This window comes from Canis lupus, chromosome 21, assembly GCF_048164855.1.
Source record: "Canis lupus baileyi chromosome 21, mCanLup2.hap1, whole genome shotgun sequence".
NCBI classification, from domain to species: Eukaryota; Metazoa; Chordata; class Mammalia; order Carnivora; family Canidae; genus Canis; species Canis lupus.
Window position 1 is genome coordinate 1,177,319 of NC_132858.1, and position 19,171 is coordinate 1,196,489.

Below are 19,171 nucleotides of genomic sequence, written 5' to 3' on the forward strand. Positions count from 1 at the left end.
TTTGGTCAAAATTAACTTTATTTTTCAGCTTTACCTCATCTGGATGCGGTAACAAAACTGGCACACCCAGAAAGGATACAGATGTAGGGCATAATTAAAGAAAATGCTTTTGGTAAAGGGGCGCGAAGACGAAAGTAACAAAGATAGACATGTAGGTTGGAATTCTACAACACTGGGTTGAAATGTAAGCTTTGCCACACTCTGTGACCTGTCCTCCGTAAGCCTGTTTTCTCACATAACGGCCTGGATTTGAGATCACTGCCCTGACTGTTAAAACAGTCTCAGCCTTTTACATCATTGGTGCATCCCTCTGTGGCCATGTGAGACCACTCTGGTCTAGGTGAAGGAGAGAAGGCCACAGTGGTTAAAGTCCTTTGAGGGCCTGGACTTGGCTCAGTGAGCCTTACTGGCTTTACAGGCTGGTGACCCCTAAACCTTAGGTAGCGGGGGATAGGGGTTGGGGCAGGTCAGCACCTGTTCCGGGGTGAGGAAGCCAATGAAAATAGAACTTTCCAATTCCACTCCTAATTTGTTTCAAACCATGTTCTGCCCAAATGGAGATCTGAACTCTTTCGTAACCGGTCCTGCCCCTGTTTGTCATCCCTTTAATCTTTGTTCTGACAAATCTGTAAGTTATCCCAACAGCCTTTCCACGGGTGGTACCTCTGACCCCATCACAACTTGTTTTCAGAGGACCTTTATTCTCTCCTAAAACTAAATATGGACTCTTCTACGGCTCTCTTTTTTGCCTTCTAGGTTTGAGTTTTCTCCTCTCTGTATCCAAAATGCTCAATATTCTTACAGTAGATGCTGATGAACAGGGAAATAGCTCCCTCACCTGCATGGGAGGGCTTAAAACCCTGGAAATTTTTTAAAAAACTGTATTTCAGTACTAGACTGATAGGCTTTTTAAAGAGATTATTCTAAATTCCTACCTGGTGTCCAGCCGAGAAGATGCTTGAACAGAGTTGATAGTTCACAAACTTCTGTTTTTATCTTCCTATCTCTGGTTTAGAACTGTGAAGTGATTATATTTAATTCACTGTTCCTACTCAGAAGTAATACCTAAAATAATTTAGGTTGTAGAAAATCTCTTAACAACCCCTATAGTCTTTAGGAATTAAATTTGTTTTCCTCATGACTGGTAATTCAGGGTCTCCCAACATGGTCACTTGTGCCAACTAACTACTTTGTTAAACTTGGAAGTACAGGGAAGATGACAAAGGGAAACCACTGGGAACCCCCTTTTTTTTCTAGGGAAGAGATGAAGTTAGCCCATCTGTTCACTTATGGATCAAGAAGTGGACTCCTCATCCTACGAATGTCTTATTCCTTGGGTGGTGCTTACAAGAGGTGACCCAAAGCCAGGCACTCTTCTTGCTATTTTTGCAAGACCTAGGACCTAAAGGCTCTCTCGGTGCCCTGGATGGAACATAAGTTCAAAATCGGTAGTGCCAAGATCCTTCAAAGTCAGAGGTCTCTAGCACTGCAATCCTGGCTTTACTCTAACTGCTACTAGAAGTGGGAAAATTGCTTCTCCAGGAGCTAGAGGCAGACCTAGGTCCCACCTAGCCCTAGAGTGAGCTGAGCCTCCCAGGCAGTGTACTATGCCAGGCTTCAAAGAGGATAGAAATCTTACTCAGAAGGTTCAGCCACTCTTATCTCCTCAGATAGTGGAGGGTGTAGAAGGCACTGAGAAGCACACCAGTGAGATGGGCTCACCCCTTTCCTGGCTGGAATTTTAATGCTAAATCTCTTACTGATTTTTGGGCTGGGTAGATCCCCTCCCTTTCCTCACCAACCATCTGCATCTGCCAAACTAGAAAAAGGAAACTAAACTCGCACATCTCTGCCCCAGTAGTTCCATCCCTCCCCCTCTAGGGGGCTGTGTGTCCCCCTAGCCCCTTGGGTCTTAGATCTGTGCCTAGAAGATAAAGGGGAAGGGTTTGAGTTGAGCTATTACCTCCTCAAACCCACCCCCACCTCTGAGTATTAGAATTGCAGTGGCATTGTCCTTCAAACTACCCTCTGTTTTGGTGCCAGAAACGCCTCTTCCAGACAGGCTGGTGTGTTTTGTTTTGTTTTGTTTGTCTTTTTAATTTTTTTTATTATTATTTTTTTTCAGGCTGGTGTTATAGGTGAAGATAGGCATCTCTTACAGATGGGGGTGGGGGCTGTTGTTACTGGTGAAGATAGGCATCTAGCCAGAGCTGCCCAGACTCCTTCAGTGAGCTGTGGGGGCAAGATAGGAGCAGGAAGTGAGAGAGCATAGCCAAGCCCAAAAGCCAAACCACCCTACAGACATGGAGTAGTGAGGCTCTCAGAGAGGAATGGAGACCGATCTCCATGGCATATGGCCCTCTTTCTCCCCTTTGCTTCTGAGAAATCGGTTGGGCCACAACCACAAGACCAATACAGCACCTGCCTGTCTTGGTGGCCTCCATTCCAGAGGATTGGGAAACCTGCCTTTTGCTCCCACCCCACACATCACCAACCCCATGGCTTGCCCCCCTGGCCCCCCCAGCAATCTTCCCAGGCTCAGGTACTCACTAGATAATGTCGGCGAAGGCTGAGAGCAGGGGCTTGGACTGGTACCCTATGCCATGCTTGGCACACAGGGACTGCACCAGGGGAGCCACTTTATAGTAATTGTGTCGAGGCATTGTGGGGAAAAGACTTCAAGGAGAATGGGACAGTCAGGCTCCTACTCCGGTTTCCACATCCCTGCTTGCCCCACAGGGACCCTCCCAAGGACCCTGCTTCTCAGGTCCCCCTACTCACTGGTGCTCAATCTGGAAGTTGAGATGTCCACTGAACCAGTCGTTGAAGGCAGACCTGTGGACGTTGCATGTTGCCCGGAGCTGGAGGAAGAAGGCCGGGGAGGGGATGCGTCTGGGTGCCGGATGGAAAGGCCAAGCTGGCTAAGAGGACGGGTGTGGGACTGTCCCTGGTCACTCCCTTCTCCACAGGGTAGGTAGCAGGAGAAGCCTCAGGCTAATAAGGTGGTGCTGTTTGGGGGCTTTTATGTTACTGCCCTTGCCCCTTAGTCTGCCCCTGTGCCCACCCACCATTTTTATTATCCCTAGGTCTTCCAGGTGACCGTCCCTTACCTGGGTGGAGACCCAGTCCATATTCCGGTCGTAATCAATGTGCATGGGGATATGGTTCATCTGTGTTACCCATACAAACCAGATGCTTTCCAGGAACCTGGTGGATACGGCGCACAGACAAAAACAGTACAGATAAGAGCTCTCTAGCCTGGCCATCTTCCTAAGCTAACAGCTGAAACATCCCCTGCTGCCGAAATCCCCAGCACAGCCCCCAGACCAGACTCGTGACTCCCAAACACCTGCTTTTCTTCGCCATCCCTCCTGCCCTGTCAAATACTACCTGACCATGAAGAAAAGGCCCAGGACGCCTTTCAGTCCCAAAAACGGCACGTAAGTGAGGAAGATGCGAGCATAGAAGGTGATCATCCAGGCCAAGTCCTGCATTGAGAGGCAGAGAGGCAGGCTGGCATAAAGCACTTCCTCCTCTTCCTTTCACTTCGCTTATTTGCATGGTATGGCCATTCTGCCAGGGACCCAGACTGAAGCCTCCATCACTGTCAGCTTTTCTTCATCGCACGATCTGCAATATCTAGTGCCACCACTTACGTTCCTGGTGGTAGTCCCCAGTCCTCCTTCCCTGTTCCCTTCACAGGTGGCAAAGCCTGCAGGGCCTCTCTGCCTCCAGCTCCTCCCAACCCACCTAAGTTCTTTTTTTTTTTTTTCTTTTTTTAAAATATTTTATTTACTCATGAGAGACACAGAGAGAGAGAGAGGCAGAGACACAGGCAGAGGGAGAAGCAGGCTCCATGCAGGGAGCCCAACGTGGGACTCGATCCCGGGTCTCCAGGATCACGCCTTGGGCTGAAGGCAGCGCTAAACCGCTGAGCCACCCAGGCTGCCCCCATCTAAGTTCTTTATGCCTTCATTACGCTGCCAAACAAATCTTCCAGGACAGCGGCTGACTGTGCCAGTCCCCTGATCAAACCTGCAGGCACTCTTCTGTACCACAATTCTCCCCTGACGTGAGTCCACAACATGTCCAGTGGCTAAAATTGCCCCTCACTTCCCAGCTTCTCTGGTCAGAGTCCTCTCCCTAGCCCACCTCTGCCTGTCCTCCAAGGCCAGCTAGAAAAGTAATTTCACAAAGCCTTTTCTGATGCCTCTCTTCAAGCCAGAGGCAAGCAGGGCCCTTTTGGAATCCCAGAACCACCTGCTTCTATCTCTTCCCAAGCCTGGCTCCTGGCTTTATGCCAAGCACAAAAGCCTCAGGAGATACAGGCTGAATGAAATAGGCCATTGGGGGCGCCTGGGTGGCTCAGTCAGTGGAGCATCCGACTCTTGGTTTTGGCTCAGGTCATGATCAAAGTGGTGGGATCAAGCCTGGTCTTCTCTGCTCAGTGCCAAGTCTAAGTGAATCTCCCTCTCGTGTGCACTCTCTCAAAATGTATGAATTTTTGAAAATCTTTTAAAAAATGAAATATGGCATTGGGGTCAGGCTGTCTGGTAAATCCAGATCATCCCATCTAGAGACAAGGAAGGTCTATACTCAAGTTCTATTAACTTTGCTCTAAATTAGGCCTGGAGTAGATCTCAGTGGGCTTTCCTCTGGAGAACCCCCATTCCCCTCAAAGTTCTGAAGACAAAGGATGTGCATCTCGGGGGCTGTGGATACTCACCACCCACTTCTTCCGCTGGATAACAAAATAGAAAATATACCACTGGAAGTAGAGAGGCAGCAAGGCTGGGGGCCCAACTGGGAAGGAAATGGAGGCAGGAGGGAGATGTGAGCAGCACAAGGGGGGGTCAGTGCCTAAGGGACAGCCTCTGGCATGGTGTTGCCCCCCTGCCATCCCTTCCTGTGGCCCCTTCCAGCTGCCTTGGCAGTTGAGACTTTGAGATTAAGATGCTGTTTTCATGTGCTGTTTTGTTTTAAAGGTATGAGAAAAGAGTCAATAAAACTGTAAAAGTAACCAGCATGTCGTATTCTCTGAGAACATCTGAAAACATCCCAAGTGCCTCCAGGCTTCATTCAGGCCATATGTAATGTTCTTTCCACGCTGAAGAGAACACCCTGGGATCGTAGTTACAAGAGGTTTGAGAGTGGCCACAAGATGGAGCCACACTCCATAGACTGGCCAAAGCCGCTGTGGCCGTGCTTTAGGCCATTTGGAGGAGGATGCCTGCCTGGTTTAACTTACTAGAAAAGAATTTTTAATAAATTGAATGGGTTTCTAGTTTCCAACCCACTGGGTGAGATAAAGAAGCTACTTTGAGGAAAGCTTCACAATTTTGATCTACTTCATTCAAGCATTCACCTCACGAATTTATAAATCGTGAAAAAAATTGCACTTCACAAGTCACTTGTGTGTTCCTTTTGTGACATCAAATCCAGGTTGCTGTTTCCCATAGAGATGGAATGTTTTAAAAGTTCTTTTATCCTGGTGAAACTTGTGGGGAGTCTGATTTCTTAGCATTCCTGTCACTGCCGTTTGAGGTTAACAGAGACCCTGAAGCCATCTCGAAGTTTAAGCTGCCAGTGTTCTAACAGATTAAGTGGGTAAAAGACTGAAGCTGGTGGGTTTTAAAATTTCTAAGGGAGCAATCTGTATTTTAAGTGAAATCTTACGTGGAATCTCAGGATATAAGAGCTGCTCTGGTTGAAGCAAGAGTGGGACAGTCTCCCCAGCATCGCTCTTATAATTAGGGGACAACCACTGGTGTAGACAAAGTTCTATTCTGAGGGCAGGGATCTTGGTTCTGTTCACTGCTATACCCAGCAGTTCAATGAAACGGATTTCTCCAACTGGACCGAGCCACATAACTTTTGAGAGCGCCAAGTAGTATTTCTAAGCCTGTGGTAATGATGACAGCAGGGCCCAGAAGTGGAAAGAGGTCTTAGGGAGTGATGGCCTCAGTGTTGTGGCTCTAGTTAAGGGCTTATACCCTGTGGGAGTCGGATGTGTAGAGTGGTTTTCCTCTGGTCTTTTCATGCTAAGTTGTCTGGTCTTTCCTAGAAGTTTATTAACCACTGCACACTGCAGGGGAAAACCACTTCCGCAAATTTTTTCCTAGCTCATTTTAATGTTCCTGCTCAAAGGGAGCTGTTCTAGTTGGATCAAGGTTTAAAAGGCATTGCTTTGCAGTCCGTCTCTGAAGCGTTGAACCTGCAAAGGTTCAAGCAAAAAGGAGACTTTTAGGGGAATACTTGTACTGAGGCTAGAAACAAGGTCAAAAGGGTGAGGGTATTGCCTCATGGTAGTGGGAGATACCATCTGGCTTTCTAGGGGTCACAAGAAGGGGCTGGCTTTCCTTTTCCTTGCCATAGTCTCCCTGTGCCTTGGTGTTCTTTTGGACAGTCCTGTTATTCCTCTGCCCAAAGGCCTTGTGCAAAGGGGAGAGTCTGGGAACTCCTGATCAGAAAGTTCCAGCCATAGAGGTAGGTAGTAACTTAGAGTGCGGGGGGTGGGGGTGGGCGTTGACATGTGCACAAGAACATCATGGATTACAAGTGAATAGCCTTAAAAAAAAAAAAACAAAAAAAAAAACAAGTGAATAGCCTTCATTTGGTCAAAATTAACTTTATTTTTCAGCTTTACCTCATCTGGATGTGGTAACAAAACTGGCACACCCAGAAAGGATACAGATGTAGGGCATAATTAAAGAAAATGCTTTTGGTAAAGGGGCGCGAAGACGAAAGTAACAAAGATAGACATGTAGGTTGGAATTCTACAACACTGGGTTGAAATGTAAGCTTTGCCACACTCTGTGACCTGTCCTCCGTAAGCCTGTTTTCTCACATAACGGCCTGGATTTGAGATCACTGCCCTGACTGTTAAAACAGTCTCAGCCTTTTACATCATTGGTGCATCCCTCTGTGGCCATGTGAGACCACTCTGGTCTAGGTGAAGGAGAGAAGGCCACAGTGGTTAAAGTCCTTTGAGGGCCTGGACTTGGCTCAGTGAGCCTTACTGGCTTTACAGGCTGGTGACCCCTAAACCTTAGGTAGCGGGGGATAGGGGTTGGGGCAGGTCAGCACCTGTTCCGGGGTGAGGAAGCCAATGAAAATAGAACTTTCCAATTCCACTCCTAATTTGTTTCAAACCATGTTCTGCCCAAATGGAGATCTGAACTCTTTCGTAACCGGTCCTGCCCCTGTTTGTCATCCCTTTAATCTTTGTTCTGACAAATCTGTAAGTTATCCCAACAGCCTTTCCACGGGTGGTACCTCTGACCCCATCACAACTTGTTTTCAGAGGACCTTTATTCTCTCCTAAAACTAAATATGGACTCTTCTACGGCTCTCTTTTTTGCCTTCTAGGTTTGAGTTTTCTCCTCTCTGTATCCAAAATGCTCAATATTCTTACAGTAGATGCTGATGAACAGGGAAATAGCTCCCTCACCTGCATGGGAGGGCTTAAAACCCTGGAAATTTTTTAAAAAACTGTATTTCAGTACTAGACTGATAGGCTTTTTAAAGAGATTATTCTAAATTCCTACCTGGTGTCCAGCCGAGAAGATGCTTGAACAGAGTTGATAGTTCACAAACTTCTGTTTTTATCTTCCTATCTCTGGTTTAGAACTGTGAAGTGATTATATTTAATTCACTGTTCCTACTCAGAAGTAATACCTAAAATAATTTAGGTTGTAGAAAATCTCTTAACAACCCCTATAGCCTTTAGGAATTAAATTTGTTTTCCTCATGACTGGTAATTCAGGGTCTCCCAACATGGTCACTTGTGCCAACTAACTACTTTGTTAAACTTGGAAGTACAGGGAAGATGACAAAGGGAAACCACTGGGAACCCCCTTTTTTTTCTAGGGAAGAGATGAAGTTAGCCCATCTGTTCACTTATGGATCAAGAAGTGGACTCCTCATCCTACGAATGTCTTATTCCTTGGGTGGTGCTTACAAGAGGTGACCCAAAGCCAGGCACTCTTCTTGCTATTTTTGCAAGACCTAGGACCTAAAGGCTCTCTCGGTGCCCTGGATGGAACATAAGTCCAAAATCGGTAGTGCCAAGATCCTTCAAAGTCAGAGGTCTCTAGCACTGCAATCCTGGCTTTACTCTAACTGCTACTAGAAGTGGGAAAATTGCTTCTCCAGGAGCTAGAGGCAGACCTAGGTCCCACCTAGCCCTAGAGTGAGCTGAGCCTCCCAGGCAGTGTACTATGCCAGGCTTCAAAGAGGATAGAAATCTTACTCAGAAGGTTCAGCCACTCTTATCTCCTCAGATAGTGGAGGGTGTAGAAGGCACTGAGAAGCACACCAGTGAGATGGGCTCACCCCTTTCCTGGCTGGAATTTTAATGCTAAATCTCTTACTGATTTTTGGGCTGGGTAGATCCCCTCCCTTTCCTCACCAACCATCTGCATCTGCCAAACTAGAAAAAGGAAACTAAACTCGCACATCTCTGCCCCAGTAGTTCCATCCCTCCCCCTCTAGGGGGCTGTGTGTCCCCCTAGCCCCTTGGGTCTTAGATCTGTGCCTAGAAGATAAAGGGGAAGGGTTTGAGTTGAGCTATTACCTCCTCAAACCCACCCCCACCTCTGAGTATTAGAATTGCAGTGGCATTGTCCTTCAAACTACCCTCTGTTTTGGTGCCAGAAACGCCTCTTCCAGACAGGCTGGTGTGTTTTGTTTTGTTTTGTTTTGTTTGTTTTTTTAATTTTTTTTATTATTATTTTTTTTCAGGCTGGTGTTATAGGTGAAGATAGGCATCTCTTACAGATGGGGGTGGGGGCTGTTGTTACTGGTGAAGATAGGCATCTAGCCAGAGCTGCCCAGACTCCTTCAGTGAGCTGTGGGGGCAAGATAGGAGCAGGAAGTGAGAGAGCATAGCCAAGCCCAAAAGCCAAACCACCCTACAGACATGGAGTAGTGAGGCTCTCAGAGAGGAATGGAGACCGATCTCCATGGCATATGGCCCTCTTTCTCCCCTTTGCTTCTGAGAAATCGGTTGGGCCACAACCGCAAGACCAATACAGCACCTGCCTGTCTTGGTGGCCTCCATTCCAGAGGATTGGGAAACCTGCCTTTTGCTCCCACCCCACACATCACCAACCCCATGGCTTGCCCCCCTGGCCCCCCCAGCCATCTTCCCAGGCTCAGGTACTCACTAGATAATGTCGGCGAAGGCTGAGAGCAGGGGCTTGGACTGGTACTCTATGCCATGCTTGGCACACAGGGACTGCACCAGGGGAGCCACTTTATGGTAATTGTGTCGAGGCATTGTGGGGAAAAGACTTCAAGGAGAATGGGACAGTCAGGCTCCTACTCCGGTTTCCACATCCCTGCTTGCCCCACAGGGACCCTCCCAAGGACCCTGCTTCTCAGGTCCCCCTACTCACTGGTGCTCAATCTGGAAGTTGAGATGTCCACTGAACCAGTCGTTGAAGGCAGACCTGTGGACGTTGCATGTTGCCCGGAGCTGGAGGAAGAAGGCCGGGGAGGGGATGCGTCTGGGTGCCGGATGGAAAGGCCAAGCTGGCTAAGAGGACGGGTGTGGGACTGTCCCTGGTCACTCCCTTCTCCACAGGGTAGGTAGCAGGAGAAGCCTCAGGCTAATAAGGTGGTGCTGTTTGGGGGCTTTTATGTTACTGCCCTTGCCCCTTAGTCTGCCCCTGTGCCCACCCACCATTTTTATTATCCCTAGGTCTTCCAGGTGACCGTCCCTTACCTGGGTGGAGACCCAGTCCATATTCCGGTCGTAATCAATGTGCATGGGGATATGGTTCATCTGTGTTACCCATACAAACCAGATGCTTTCCAGGAACCTGGTGGATACGGCGCACAGACAAAAACAGTACAGATAAGAGCTCTCTAGCCTGGCCATCTTCCTAAGCTAACAGCTGAAACATCCCCTGCTGCCGAAATCCCCAGCACAGCCCCCAGACCAGACTCGTGACTCCCAAACACCTGCTTTTCTTCGCCATCCCTCCTGCCCTGTCAAATACTACCTGACCATGAAGAAAAGGCCCAGGACGCCTTTCAGTCCCAAAAACGGCACGTAAGTGAGGAAGATGCGAGCATAGAAGGTCATCATCCAGGCCAAGTCCTGCATTGAGAGGCAGAGAGGCAGGCTGGCATAAAGCACTTCCTCCTCTTCCTTTCACTTCGCTTATTTGCATGGTATGGCCATTCTGCCAGGGACCCAGACTGAAGCCTCCATCACTGTCAGCTTTTCTTCATCGCACGATCTGCAATATCTAGTGCCACCACTTACGTTCCTGGTGGTAGTCCCCAGTCCTCCTTCCCTGTTCCCTTCACAGGTGGCAAAGCCTGCAGGGCCTCTCTGCCTCCAGCTCCTCCCAACCCACCTAAGTTCTTTTTTTTTTTTTTTCTTTTTTTAAAATATTTTATTTACTCATGAGAGACACAGAGAGAGAGAGAGGCAGAGACACAGGCAGAGGGAGAAGCAGGCTCCATGCAGGGAGCCCAACGTGGGACTCGATCCCGGGTCTCCAGGATCACGCCTTGGGCTGAAGGCAGCGCTAAACCGCTGAGCCACCCAGGCTGCCCCCATCTAAGTTCTTTATGCCTTCATTACGCTGCCAAACAAATCTTCCAGGACAGCGGCTGACTGTGCCAGTCCCCTGATCAAACCTGCAGGCACTCTTCTGTACCACAATTCTCCCCTGACGTGAGTCCACAACATGTCCAGTGGCTAAAATTGCCCCTCACTTCCCAGCTTCTCTGGTCAGAGTCCTCTCCCTAGCCCACCTCTGCCTGTCCTCCAAGGCCAGCTAGAAAAGTAATTTCACAAAGCCTTTTCTGATGCCTCTCTTCAAGCCAGAGGCAAGCAGGGCCCTTTTGGAATCCCAGAACCACCTGCTTCTATCTCTTCCCAAGCCTGGCTCCTGGCTTTATGCCAAGCACAAAAGCCTCAGGAGATACAGGCTGAATGAAATAGGCCATTGGGGGGGCGCCTGGGTGGCTCAGTCAGTGGAGCATCCGACTCTTGGTTTTGGCTCAGGTCATGATCAAAGTGGTGGGATCAAGCCTGGTCTTCTCTGCTCAGTGCCAAGTCTAAGTGAATCTCCCTCTCGTGTGCACTCTCTCAAAATGTATGAATTTTTGAAAATCTTTTAAAAAATGAAATATGGCATTGGGGTCAGGCTGTCTGGTAAATCCAGATCATCCCATCTAGAGACAAGGAAGGTCTATACTCAAGTTCTATTAACTTTGCTCTAAATTAGGCCTGGAGTAGATCTCAGTGGGCTTTCCTCTGGAGAACCCCCATTCCCCTCAAAGTTCTGAAGACAAAGGATGTGCATCTCGGGGGCTGTGGATACTCACCACCCACTTCTTCCGCTGGATAACAAAATAGAAAATATACCACTGGAAGTAGAGAGGCAGCAAGGCTGGGGGCCCAACTGGGAAGGAAATGGAGGCAGGAGGGAGATGTGAGCAGCACAAGGGGGGGTCAGTGCCTAAGGGACAGCCTCTGGCATGGTGTTGCCCCCCTGCCATCCCTTCCTGTGGCCCCTTCCAGCTGCCTTGGCAGTTGAGACTTTGAGATTAAGATGCTGTTTTCATGTGCTGTTTTGTTTTAAAGGTATGAGAAAAGAGTCAATAAAACTGTAAAAGTAACCAGCATGTCGTATTCTCTGAGAACATCTGAAAACATCCCAAGTGCCTCCAGGCTTCATTCAGGCCATATGTAATGTTCTTTCCACGCTGAAGAGAACACCCTGGGATCGTAGTTACAAGAGGTTTGAGAGTGGCCACAAGATGGAGCCACACTCCATAGACTGGCCAAAGCCGCTGTGGCCGTGCTTTAGGCCATTTGGAGGAGGATGCCTGCCTGGTTTAACTTACTAGAAAAGAATTTTTAATAAATTGAATGGGTTTCTAGTTTCCAACCCACTGGGTGAGATAAAGAAGCTACTTTGAGGAAAGCTTCACAATTTTGATCTACTTCATTCAAGCATTCACCTCACGAATTTATAAATCGTGAAAAAAATTGCACTTCACAAGTCACTTGTGTGTTCCTTTTGTGACATCAAATCCAGGTTGCTGTTTCCCATAGAGATGGAATGTTTTAAAAGTTCTTTTATCCTGGTGAAACTTGTGGGGAGTCTGATTTCTTAGCATTCCTGTCACTGCCGTTTGAGGTTAACAGAGACCCTGAAGCCATCTCGAAGTTTAAGCTGCCAGTGTTCTAACAGATTAAGTGGGTAAAAGACTGAAGCTGGTGGGTTTTAAAATTTCTAAGGGAGCAATCTGTATTTTAAGTGAAATCTTACGTGGAATCTCAGGATATAAGAGCTGCTCTGGTTGAAGCAAGAGTGGGACAGTCTCCCCAGCATCGCTCTTATAATTAGGGGACAACCACTGGTGTAGACAAAGTTCTATTCTGAGGGCAGGGATCTTGGTTCTGTTCACTGCTATACCCAGCAGTTCAATGAAACGGATTTCTCCAACTGGACCGAGCCACATAACTTTTGAGAGCGCCAAGTAGTATTTCTAAGCCTGTGGTAATGATGACAGCAGGGCCCAGAAGTGGAAAGAGGTCTTAGGGAGTGATGGCCTCAGTGTTGTGGCTCTAGTTAAGGGCTTATACCCTGTGGGAGTTGGATGTGTAGAGTGGTTTTCCTCTGGTCTTTTCATGCTAAGTTGTCTGGTCTTTCCTAGAAGTTTATTAATCACTGCACACTGCAGGGGAAAACCACTTCCGCAAATTTTTTCCTAGCTCATTTTAATGTTCCTGCTCAAAGGGAGCTGTTCTAGTTGGATTAAGGTTTAAAAGGCATTGCTTTGCAGTCCGTCTCTGAAGCGTTGAACCTGCAAAGGTTCAAGCAAAAAGGAGACTTTTAGGGGAATACTTGTACTGAGGCTAGAAACAAGGTCAAAAGGGTGAGGGTATTGCCTCATGGTAGTGGGAGATACCATCTGGCTTTCCAGGGGTCACAAGAAGGGGCTGGCTTTCCTTTTCCTTGCCATAGTCTCCCTGTGCCTTGGTGTTCTTTTGGACAGTCCTGTTATTCCTCTGCCCAAAGGCCTTGTGCAAAGGGGAGAGTCTGGGAACTCCTGATCAGAAAGTTCCAGCCATAGACGTAGGTAGTAACTTACAGTGCGGGGGGTGGGGGTGGGCGTTGACATGTGCACAAGAACATCATGGATTACGAGTGAATAGCCTTAAAAAAAAAAAAAAAAAAAAAAAAAAAAAACAAGTGAATAGCCTTCATTTGGTCAAAATTAACTTTATTTTTCAGCTTTACCTCATCTGGATGCGGTAACAAAACTGGCACACCCAGAAAGGATACAGATGTAGGGCATAATTAAAGAAAATGCTTTTGGTAAAGGGGCGCGAAGACGAAAGTAACAAAGATAGACATGTAGGTTGGAATTCTACAACACTGGGTTGAAATGTAAGCTTTGCCACACTCTGTGACCTGTCCTCCGTAAGCCTGTTTTCTCACATAACGGCCTGGATTTGAGATCACTGCCCTGACTGTTAAAACAGTCTCAGCCTTTTACATCATTGGTGCATCCCTCTGTGGCCATGTGAGACCACTCTGGTCTAGGTGAAGGAGAGAAGGCCACAGTGGTTAAAGTACTTTGAGGGCCTGGACTTGGCTCAGTGAGCCTTACTGGCTTTACAGGCTGGTGACCCCTAAACCTTAGGTAGCGGGGGATAGGGGTTGGGGCAGGTCAGCACCTGTTCCGGGGTGAGGAAGCCAATGAAAATAGAACTTTCCAATTCCACTCCTAATTTGTTTCAAACCATGTTCTGCCCAAATGGAGATCTGAACTCTTTCGTAACCGGTCCTGCCCCTGTTTGTCATCCCTTTAATCTTTGTTCTGACAAATCTGTAAGTTATCCCAACAGCCTTTCCACGGGTGGTACCTCTGACCCCATCACAACTTGTTTTCAGAGGACCTTTATTCTCTCCTAAAACTAAATATGGACTCTTCTACGGCTCTCTTTTTTGCCTTCTAGGTTTGAGTTTTCTCCTCTCTGTATCCAAAATGCTCAATATTCTTACAGTAGATGCTGATGAACAGGGAAATAGCTCCCTCACCTGCATGGGAGGGCTTAAAACCCTGGAAATTTTTTAAAAAACTGTATTTCAGTACTAGACTGATAGGCTTTTTAAAGAGATTATTCTAAATTCCTACCTGGTGTCCAGCCGAGAAGATGCTTGAACAGAGTTGATAGTTCACAAACTTCTGTTTTTATCTTCCTATCTCTGGTTTAGAACTGTGAAGTGATTATATTTAATTCACTGTTCCTACTCAGAAGTAATACCTAAAATAATTTAGGTTGTAGAAAATCTCTTAACAACCCCTATAGTCTTTAGGAATTAAATTTGTTTTCCTCATGACTGGTAATTCAGGGTCTCCCAACATGGTCACTTGTGCCAACTAACTACTTTGTTAAACTTGGAACTACAGGGAAGATGACAAAGGGAAACCACTGGGAACCCCCTTTTTTTTCTAGGGAAGAGATGAAGTTAGCCCATCTGTTCACTTATGGATCAAGAAGTGGACTCCTCATCCTACGAATGTCTTATTCCTTGGGTGGTGCTTACAAGAGGTGACCCAAAGCCAGGCACTCTTCTTGCTATTTTTGCAAGACCTAGGACCTAAATGCTCTCTCGGTGCCCTGGATGGAACATAAGTTCAAAATCGGTAGTGCCAAGATCCTTCAAAGTCAGAGGTCTCTAGCACTGCAATCCTGGCTTTACTCTAACTGCTACTAGAAGTGGGAAAATTGCTTCTCCAGGAGCTAGAGGCAGACCTAGGTCCCACCTAGCCCTAGAGTGAGCTGAGCCTCCCAGGCAGTGTACTATGCCAGGCTTCAAAGAGGATAGAAATCTTACTCAGAAGGTTCAGCCACTCTTATCTCCTCAGATAGTGGAGGGTGTAGAAGGCACTGAGAAGCACACCAGTGAGATGGGCTCACCCCTTTCCTGGCTGGAATTTTAATGCTAAATCTCTTACTGATTTTTGGGCTGGGTAGATCCCCTCCCTTTCCTCACCAACCATCTGCATCTGCCAAACTAGAAAAAGGAAACTAAACTCGCACATCTCTGCCCCAGTAGTTCCATCCCTACCCCTCTAGGGGGCTGTGTGTCCCCCTAGCCCCTTGGGTCTTAGATCTGTGCCTAGAAGATAAAGGGGAAGGGTTTGAGTTGAGCTATTACCTCCTCAAACCCACCCCTACCTCTGAGTATTAGAATGGCAGTGGCATTGTCCTTCAAACTACCCTCTGTTTTGGTGCCAGAAACGCCTCTTCCAGACAGGCTGGTGTGTTTTGTTTTGTTTTGTTTTGTTTGTTTTTGTTTTTTTTGTTTGTTTTTTTAATTTTTTTTATTATTATTTTTTTTCAGGCTGGTGTTATAGGTGAAGATAGGCATCTCTTACAGATGGGGGTGGGGGCTGTTGTTACTGGTGAAGATAGGCATCTAGCCAGAGCTGCCCAGACTCCTTCAGTGAGCTGTGGGGGCAAGATAGGAGCAGGAAGTGAGAGAGCATAGCCAAGCCCAAAAGCCAAACCACCCTACAGACATGGAGTAGTGAGGCTCTCAGAGAGGAATGGAGACCGATCTCCATGGCATATGGCCCTCTTTCTCCCCTTTGCTTCTGAGAAATAGGTTGGGCCACAACCGCAAGACCAATACAGCACCTGCCTGTCTTGGTGGCCTCCATTCCAGAGGATTGGGAAACCTGCCTTTTGCTCCCACCCCACACATCACCAACCCCATGGCTTGCCCCCCTGGCCCCCCCAGCCATCTTCCCAGGCTCAGGTACTCACTAGATAATGTCGGCGAAGGCTGAGAGCAGGGGCTTGGACTGGTACTCTATGCCATGCTTGGCACACAGGGACTGCACCAGGGGAGCCACTTTATAGTAATTGTGTCGAGGCATTGTGGGGAAAAGACTTCAAGGAGAATGGGACAGTCAGGCTCCTACTCCGGTTTCCACATCCCTGCTTGCCCCACAGGGACCCTCCCAAGGACCCTGCTTCTCAGGTCCCCCTACTCACTGGTGCTCAATCTGGAAGTTGAGATGTCCACTGAACCAGTCGTTGAAGGCAGACCTGTGGACGTTGCATGTTGCCCGGAGCTGGAGGAAGAAGGCCGGGGAGGGGATGCGTCTGGGTGCCGGATGGAAAGGCCAAGCTGGCTAAGAGGACGGGTGTGGGACTGTCCCTGGTCACTCCCTTCTCCACAGGGTAGGTAGCAGGAGAAGCTTCAGGCTAATAAGGTGGTGCTGTTTGGGGGCTTTTATGTTACTGCCCTTGCCCCTTAGTCTGCCCCTGTGCCCACCCACCATTTTTATTATCCCTAGGTCTTCCAGGTGACCGTCCCTTACCTGGGTGGAGACCCAGTCCATATTCCGGTCGTAATCAATGTGCATGGGGATATGGTTCATCTGTGTTACCCATACAAACCAGATGCTTTCCAGGAACCTGGTGGATATGGCGCACAGACAAAAACAGTACAGATAAGAGCTCTCTAGCCTGGCCATCTTCCTAAGCTAACAGCTGAAACATCCCCTGCTGCCGAAATCCCCAGCACAGCCCCCAGACCAGACTCGTGACTCCCAAACACCTGCTTTTCTTCGCCATCCCTCCTGCCCTGTCAAATACTACCTGACCATGAAGAAAAGGCCCAGGACGCCTTTCAGTCCCAAAAACGGCACGTAAGTGAGGAAGATGCGAGCATAGAAGGTCATCATCCAGGCCAAGTCCTGCATTGAGAGGCAGAGAGGCAGGCTGGCATAAAGCACTTCCTCCTCTTCCTTTCACTTCGCTTATTTGCATGGTATGGCCATTCTGCCAGGGACCCAGACTGAAGCCTCCATCACTGTCAGCTTTTCTTCATCGCACGATCTGCAATATCTAGTGCCACCACTTACGTTCCTGGTGGTAGTCCCCAGTCCTCCTTCCCTGTTCCCTTCACAGGTGGCAAAGCCTGCAGGGCCTCTCTGCCTCCAGCTCCTCCCAACCCACCTAAGTTCTTTTTTTTTTCTTTTTTTTTTAAATATTTTATTTACTCATGAGAGACACACAGAGAGAGAGAGGCAGAGACACAGGCAGAGGGAGAAGCAGGCTCCATGCAGGGAGCCCAACGTGGGACTCGATCCCGGGTCTCCAGGATCACGCCTTGGGCTGAAGGCAGCGCTAAACCGCTGAGCCACCCAGGCTGCCCCCATCTAAGTTCTTTATGCCTTCATTACGCTGCCAAACAAATCTTCCAGGACAGCGGCTGACTGTGCCAGTCCCCTGATCAAACCTGCAGGCACTCTTCTGTACCACAATTCTCCCCTGACGTGAGTCCACAACATGTCCAGTGGCTAAAATTGCCCCTCACTTCCCAGCTTCTCTGGTCAGAGTCCTCTCCCTAGCCCACCTCTGCCTGTCCTCCAAGGCCAGCTAGAAAAGTAATTTCACAAAGCCTTTTCTGATGCCTCTCTTCAAGTCAGAGGCAAGCAGGGCCCTTTTGGAATCCCAGAACCACCTGCTTCTATCTCTTCCCAAGCCTGGCTCCTGGCTTTATGCCAAGCACAAAAGCCTCAGGAGATACAGGCTGAATGAAATAGGCCATTGGGGGGGCGCCTGGGTGGCTCAGTCAGTGGAGCATCCGACTCTTGGTTTTGGCTCAGGTCATGATCAAAGTGGTGGGATCAAGCCTGGTCTTCTCTGCTCAGTGCCAAGTCTAAGTGAATCTCCCTCTCGTGTGCACTCTCTCAAAATGTATGAATTTTTGAAAATCTTTTAAAAAATGAAATATGGCATTGGGGTCAGGCTGTCTGGTAAATCCAGATCATCCCATCTAGAGACAAGGAAGGTCTATACTCAAGTTCTATTAACTTTGCTCTAAATTAGGCCTGGAGTAGATCTCAGTGGGCTTTCCTCTGGAGAACCCCCATTCCCCTCAAAGTTCTGAAGACAAAGGATGTGCATCTCGGGGGCTGTGGATACTCACCACCCACTTCTTCCGCTGGATAACAAAATAGAAAATATACCACTGGAAGTAGAGAGGCAGCAAGGCTGGGGGCCCAACTGGGAAGGAAATGGAGGCAGGAGGGAGATGTGAGCAGCACAAGGGGGGGTCAGTGCCTAAGGGACAGCCTCTGGCATGGTGTTGCCCCCCTGCCATCCCTTCCTGTGGCCCCTTCCAGCTGCCTTGGCATTCCTCGATCCCTTGGAACTGTCAGGTGCTGAAGGTAGGCATGAATGCAAGTCTGAAGAAGGCAGAACCTCCCAAGAGAATGCCAGGAGGGTAAGGGTGGGAGTGGCATTCTCTTCCAGTGAAAGGAAGCAGCTGGTGCACTGTGAATTCTCCCCATGTTCCTTGGCCACAGGCCTGCCCCTGCCCGTCCTTGCAGTCACCTGCCCTGTGTTCCTGGCTGCTCTGCCATTAAGGTGAAGGGACAGGAGCAGGACAGTGTGTGTGTGCTGGGGTGGGGCTGGGGGTGGGGGACCCTCCTGATGCTTTACAGGCAGAAAGCTCACTTCTTCAGATCAGGGAAATGAGCTTGCACCACCCAACCTGAAGCCCTGGAGGGCAGGTATGGGAAGGGGCTTCTCTTAAAATTAGGAGTTGAAAAAATGGTGCCGCCCTAATGCCATCCCATTTTACAAGGCTAAAGTTTAATCAGGATGGCCGGACTCAATGCTCTTGTGGAAGCCAGGGTAGAACTTTACCTCGATACAAATGACCCCTGACAGGGAATTAGCCGGTTAACCTTGCTCAACTGAGATGGTAGTCTGTTCCTGAGCGGGGAGTAACCAATTGGGGCCAGGGTACTTCCTCCAGCCTCTACTTAAATACCATAATCCTTCAGAAAGTCCTTTCTTCCTCACATCCCTTCAGCACCCCCATCCCAAGAGAGTCTCCCTATGTGGGATGAGGACACTCACTCAGGAAGAAGTATTTGTGCTGGTGATTGTATGGCATGTACTTTTTCTTCTGTTTCCCAAGCTGTGAAGAAAAGCAACACAAATCAGTGCCCACAGACTAATCACCCCATTCCCCTCCCCCTGTGATCTTGGCTATTCCCTGCTCAGCTTAGGCCTACTCCAGCAGCTGTCAGCTTAGCTTTTTGGTGCTGTTATTAGAATGTTCCAACAGCCCTGGCCTTACCTCAGCACCTAGTGCATGAGGGC

General features: G+C 48.4%; 2 protein-coding genes and 1 long non-coding RNA gene across 6 annotated transcripts in view; 1 reads left to right on the top strand and 2 right to left on the bottom strand.

Moving 5' to 3' along the window:
- On the bottom strand, nt 1-5,385 carry LOC140612253 (acyl-CoA (8-3)-desaturase-like). The gene is made up of 6 exons (XM_072789422.1): nt 4,727-5,385; nt 3,391-3,488; nt 3,111-3,207; nt 2,782-2,861; nt 2,551-2,676; nt 1-2,232 (listed from the first exon to the last, which is right to left on the bottom strand). Exons 1-6 carry the CDS (start codon nt 4,898-4,900, stop codon nt 2,181-2,183), a joined length of 627 nt encoding a protein of 208 aa, XP_072645523.1. The 5' UTR covers nt 4,901-5,385; the 3' UTR covers nt 1-2,180.
- Nucleotides 2,101-19,171, top strand: part of LOC140612255 (uncharacterized) — a 22,051-nt gene continuing 4,980 nt past the window's right edge. The window contains exons 1-2 of the long non-coding RNA XR_012013536.1: nt 2,101-2,970; nt 3,087-12,244. This is a non-coding gene — a long non-coding RNA (uncharacterized lncRNA). The remainder of the gene's footprint in view (nt 2,971-3,086; nt 12,245-19,171) is intronic.
- Nucleotides 6,613-19,171, bottom strand: part of LOC140612247 (acyl-CoA (8-3)-desaturase) — a 20,008-nt gene continuing 7,449 nt past the window's right edge. For 2 of the 4 annotated variants that reach the window (XM_072789408.1, XM_072789410.1), the window contains exons 6-12: nt 18,926-18,986; nt 17,988-18,064; nt 16,652-16,749; nt 16,372-16,468; nt 16,043-16,122; nt 15,812-15,937; nt 13,238-15,493 (exon numbers count right to left, since the gene is read on the bottom strand). In XM_072789408.1, the coding sequence (XP_072645509.1) occupies nt 15,442-15,493; nt 15,812-15,937; nt 16,043-16,122; nt 16,372-16,468; nt 16,652-16,749; nt 17,988-18,064; nt 18,926-18,986 (591 nt within the window). In that variant the 3' untranslated portion in view covers nt 13,238-15,441. Of the gene's footprint in view, nt 8,850-9,167; nt 9,294-13,237; nt 15,494-15,811; nt 15,938-16,042; nt 16,123-16,371; nt 16,469-16,651; nt 16,750-17,987; nt 18,065-18,925; nt 18,987-19,171 lie in introns of those variants that run through there. The other 2 variants (XM_072789412.1, XM_072789409.1) reach the window with 2 other exon arrangements.